A 5,491-nucleotide genomic window follows, 5' to 3' on the forward strand; every position below is an offset into this window, starting at 1 on the left:
CGGGCAGGATCCCCTCCAAAGCACAGGGACGTGTGGCTGCGTTACGGGCGTGAGCAATGCCAGCCGAAGGCTGTCCCCCGTTAGCACCAGCCCAGCACAAGTGGCTCCACAGCGTCAGACGCCACAGTATTCACTGGCGGTGCTTTGCCCCTCTCTTGCAGCTGATGTCCGCCCCAGCGGGAGGCCGGTCGGCACCGCGCGGGACCCGCCGCTCGCCAAGGTGTCAGGTACCGTGGCGGGGCTCGCTCTTCTGTGGGACGCCTTAGTGCTAGACCCGGACCTGACCAGGTCCAGCCCCTCCTGTCCCTTCCCCAGGGCCACCAGAAACCCGGCTGCTCCTTGCAGGTCTTGAAACTGCTGGGCTGGTTCAAGCAGCCCACGGGCCTCATCCTCTTCGTGCTTCGCTGGAGAATGGACAGGAGCCTTAAGGGAGTTGGGCACCAACATCCACTGCCCTCCCCAGGGCACTCCGGAGCCCTCCACGATGTCTTACATTAGACCTTTAACACAATTTTTTTTTGTCCAAAGAACAAACTTAAAGTCATCAGCTTGGTCATTCTCCTCTCTCTGGCTTTGTACTCGGTGATGATAACACAGGGAGCGGGTGGGATTTGAGCTACTTAAATACCTATTCGTGAATTTAAAGAAAGAAAGAAATGCACTGTATTTTAATTTCTGAAAAATGGAAATAAATGGTAATGCTCTTGTTTCTCTGCATCCCTGATTGCTGGGGTTTCTAGTGCCTGCTGACGTGTTTGCAAGGAATTCCCTTTGGAAAGGCTCCTACGAATACCTGGGGAAGAAGCAGCCTGCGATGCTGTCTGTCACTAGCTTCGACCCTGCCACCAGTAAAGTCAATGCCACTCTGATAGACCACAGCGGCGTGGAGCTCCAGGTGTCTGGTAAGGGAGCTGACACGGCCATTTGTAGGGATTTACACTTGCCATAGGGGCTCTCGGAGCAAGGGGCAGCGTGCTCTGCTGTGTGAACTTCTGATAGAGCTTTACAGAACCACCCAGGTTCTGATTTTGGACCAAGACAAACAAAATCGTGTAGCTGAGTTGGCTTTGGCTTGACCTGAAGGGCAGCTGAACCCAGTCCGTCGTCCATTCCCTGTGGGCTGGAGTGGTAGGCTTGTGGTCCAAGACAAAGATTGAAAGTTGTGAGTGCTTCTTGTCCCTGCCCTCCACAGAGCACCAGGTTGCTACTGATGCAGCAACATAACCTAAATATTAACGGTTGGCTCTCTTCCCACGTGCAAAACGTCTTTAATATCCGGGGGGGGGGACACATGGAGCTGTGTGTTTGCAGTGTGTTAGCGTCCCACCGACAGGGTTGCTAGGGGGAGTTGTCCGTTCTAAGATGCTGAGGCGATTTCTCTCGGTAGAAAAGTCGATTACCTCAAACTCGAAGAGAGTCGTCGTGATCTAGTGATAAGAAGTCACTTCCTTTTCAGGCGTTTACAAGAAAGAAGACGTGCACCTGCTTCTCCAGGTTTACCAGATAACGGGGCCAGTGGAGATCTTTGTCAACAAGTTCAAAAACGATAAATGGGCTCTAGATGGGCACGTAAGTGCACGGGCACCTCGTAGACAAAGTCCACCCCCACAGCTCCTTCCATCACTGTCATAGCCCCAGCTTTTTTCTTGCTGAAGCTGAGGGAGTAATTCTCTTAGCTGGTGGCCAGATGAGGCTGTCCTCCAGCCACCAGCCTGCTTGAATTCCTCCAGCACACAAGATAACGTTACGTGGCAGTCGGCTCTTCCATGCTCCCTTGCAGTTGTATGTTTTGGGGTTTTTTTATTGCCTTTATGGTTTTGAATCTCTGAGTCTTCCAGATAGCACTAAAGGAGAAACCAACATGATTCATCCCTTTTTAACATTTTATATCTGTTAAACATCAAGCTAGAAGAGCTAATCTTCCCTTCTGGAGTCAACTCCTCACCCCAATTTCTGTGTCTGGTAACTTCCCATGCCCTTAAGAGATCCCCTGGAGCTTAGAAGAAACCTGCATCTGACTGACCCGTGGCCAGCTGCAGCCTGGGGCCTTCGCTAGCCCTGTGGAATCAGCAACGGCTTCTGCAGTTTATTGCAAACAAGATTTCTTTTTTTTTTTTTTTCCTTCCTTTGAAATGTGAGAGTCTTAACAAGTTGTTGAGCAGTCAGACTTCTAAAAAGAAGGCCACGATTTTCTGGGGAATTGAATCAAATTAATGCTATGCGTGGACTTGAAAGAGGCTGTGACAAGATGGGTGCAAAAATCCCAGGGAAGCGTTAAACAAATCTGTTACTCTCTGCTCTCCTGTCACTGCAGGTCTCATCAGAGTCATCGAGCGGCACCTTTGTGTACCAGGGCTTTGTGCGTGGCAAAGGCTTCGGGCAGTTCGGCCTTCAGAGACTTGGTAAACTTCTTCTGATTGCGCTTCATCCCTTGGCTGCTGAAAGCAAGAGTTTGGTGATAGCGGAGGTTTTCAAACAGGAAATATTTTGCCTGTCCCTGGCTTTAATTTTCAGCCCTGCTGGGCCAGATCTTTATAGCTGTTACTGAACCATCGGGTTTATCCTAACCCTCTCCAGCTCCCCTCCGCACATCCTTCATTGGAGAGCAGGCACAACCCAAACCAGCCATGTGGGTAGAGAAGTCGGGTGCCCTCAAATCTCTGTACCCCGGGGGGGGTGGGACATGGCCACATCCGAAATGGCTTCTGTTCCTTCGAGGCAGAGGGGTGCCACAGTCCCCATTGCCCGGCAGCGCTTCCACCCTGCACTTTGCTCCTGCCCTGGCTTGTGTCCGAACACGAACGCTTGGAACGCTGGATGTCCTGGCAAGGGGGGGGCTGTGCCCATCCTCGGCTTGGATAACACGAGATTTGGGGCAGACAAAACAAGGCAACGCCAAAATTTTTAATTGGGGATCAAAGTGAGGCATTTAAATAAACAGGTTCCTGTTCAAAGGCAGGGTTTGGAGCCACAAATAGCACCTTGGCGCTGTCTCGATGCTGCCAGGTGCCTGACCTACAAGCCCAAGCCCCACTGCCACCACAAAAAGTGCCTCCCTCTCACTTTCAGAAATCACCGAGGCACTTGAGAGCTTAGAAAACCCAGGGTCTAAGGTCCTAAATATCTCTTAAAATGTGGCTGGAGCTCTTCAGTCTTTTTGGATTTTTGGAATCTGACCCTGGAGTCTTGTCACCTTTATGGAGAATTAGATGCTAAGTATTGCAGCCTTGGAAAGTCTCCCTCAGAGCCTAACTTCTAAGCACCCAAGTTTGAACATTTTGGCAAGATAAATCTATTTACATCTCTCTTTAATTGCAGTTCGAAATAAATGATAATGTCAAAGCTAGGCTAGATCTCCAAACCATTCTTCATGCGGCCCAGAAGGTTTTGATTCCCTTTTCAAGCAGCACTTGTAACCGGCTTGTCCGGTTGTTGAAGACGTAACTGTAACTTGGGCAAAGCCCATTTCCCACAGCGGTGTTTTGAGATGCGTTTACTTCTGCTGTTTTTCAGACATCAGCATGATGGAAAATGATCCGGAATCGATAGGACACCATTTTGCATCAAACAGCAGTTCTGTGGCAGCTGCCATCCTCGTGCCTTTCATCGCCCTGATTATTGCAGGGTTTGTGCTTTATCTCTACAAACACAGGTGGGTGTCGGGAGCGATGCCAGTCGGTGGAACAAAATCAGGGGGCTGACAGAAATATTTGTGAGCTTGCCTTAAAAGCACTCCCCCTAGACCTGGTTTCTCATTTAATTTGGAAGGTGAGAAAATAACGGAGCAAGCATGCGTGGAGGGGCGAGGGTGTTGGGGAGAAGAGAGCGTTGAAGGCTTTTATGGCCATTAAGAAGATTTGTGGCAACATTAAGTAGGATAAGGCAAAGGAAATTTCATACTTGGGTGTTCAAGCTGGCTTTGCGTATGTTGTAAATTAGTTATTTCTCCTGAGCAGTGCATCGCTGCGGAACCGGTGCTGCACTGCGCAGCGTCGTGCAGAGCACGCTTAGGGCCGTAGCAAAGCCCAAGGAGCTGCCCGTGCTCCAGATCTGTAGTGAGGTTGTTCTGTAGGTCCCTTCTGCCTTACCCCCGGGTGTTCATCCTCCTCAAAAGCAGCTTTTTCCCTTCCCCTGGCTTCTTGTCAGGGCTATTCAGCTGGCTACCGCAGGAATAACCGTGACCTCTCCGGCTTTTCTCTCTTGACATCCCGCAGGAGAAGACCAAAAGTCCCATTCAATGGCTATGCGGGCCACGAAAACACCAACGTCCGAGCAACGTTTGAAAACCCTATGTACGACCGAAACCTGCAGCCCACGGACATCATGGCCAACGAGACGGAGTTCACAGTCAGCACTGTGTGCACAGCTGTATAGCACCCGTCCCCGCTGCGGTGAGCGACCAGACGGGGAGCATGGGAGTGGGACCCTGCCCCCCGCTCCCCTCCTCTTTGTCACTTGTCGCTGGGTCAAAGCAGTGGTGCAAAGGAGCGCCCAGGGTGATTCGAATTGCCCGGGAGATGATCTCTGCCCAGGGCGAGACCCAAAGCAGCATCCCCACCACTGGGTGTCAGGTCCTCGCTGCCAGCTGGGGCAGGACCTCCTGGGGACCCAACAGCCCTGGGGTGAGAACATCACCGGGTGAGGGAACAAATGAGGCCCTATGAGATCATTCACCGCGTGGCTCCAGACCGGGTGCTTTGCCCAGTGATCAGAGGAGGGTAAAGCAGGGGGTTTAAAAGTTTTGCGTGGGCACAGAGAGATAACTTAATGCCATAAACAAATGTATCCTGTGGATTTTAAGAGTGCTTCTAGACTGGTGTCCTGGTTTCAGCTGGGATAGAGTTAATTTTCTTCATAGAAGCTAGCATAGCTAGGACTGTCGTGGTTTAACCCGGCTGGCAACTCAGCACCACGCAGCCGCTCGCTCACTCCCACCCCCCCCCCCAGGGAGGGGGGGGGGGGGGGGGGTGAGCAAGCGGCTGTGCAGGGTCCAGCTGCCTGCCAGGTTAAACCACAACAGCCTTTTTGGCACCCAATGTGGGGCACGAAGGGTTGAGATAACAGATCTGACCAGAGCACATTAAAATAAATTTGTGATAAGCATTCATTATATTAGTTTAGTAGTCACTGATCGCAACATTGATTTATTTGCTTTCAGAGTTGTGCTAGTTCTCAAGAGTTGTGCTATGTAACACCTTACCTGCTGTACGTCAGTAGTACGAGTACTACTTGGCAACAGCTGAAAACATCAGTGTGTTATCAACATTCTTCTGGTACTAAATCCAAAACACAGCACTATGCTAGCTTCTATGAAGAAAATGAATTCTATCCCAGCTGAAACCAGGACAACTGGAATGTTATTAGTTTGAGCTAATGAAGCCGTTGCGGGCTTTCCCAGCATTTCTGTTTGTAATAACAAACTGTTCCCTTCTCTCTCCCCCTTCCTTCCCCACTCTCCCAGCTTCGTCCGGGGTCGGTGTCTAGTGGATGA

At 50.8% G+C, this 5,491-nt stretch overlaps 1 protein-coding gene across 1 annotated transcript in view; it reads left to right on the top strand.

Moving 5' to 3' along the window:
- CSMD2 (CUB and Sushi multiple domains 2) overlaps positions 1 to 4,374 on the top strand; it is a 328,671-nt gene extending 324,297 nt beyond the window's left edge. Inside the window, 6 exon segments of the mRNA XM_009634976.2 lie at positions 162 to 227; positions 741 to 902; positions 1,457 to 1,569; positions 2,315 to 2,402; positions 3,514 to 3,652; positions 4,215 to 4,374. Of these exon segments, the coding sequence (XP_009633271.2) occupies positions 162 to 227; positions 741 to 902; positions 1,457 to 1,569; positions 2,315 to 2,402; positions 3,514 to 3,652; positions 4,215 to 4,374 (728 nt within the window).
- Positions 4,375 to 5,491: the final 1,117 nt, after the last annotated feature.

The sequence above is a fragment of the Egretta garzetta genome, unplaced genomic scaffold (genome assembly GCF_000687185.1).
Source record: "Egretta garzetta isolate BGI_Z169 unplaced genomic scaffold, ASM68718v1 scaffold243, whole genome shotgun sequence".
Lineage (NCBI taxonomy): Eukaryota > Metazoa > Chordata > Aves > Pelecaniformes > Ardeidae > Egretta > Egretta garzetta.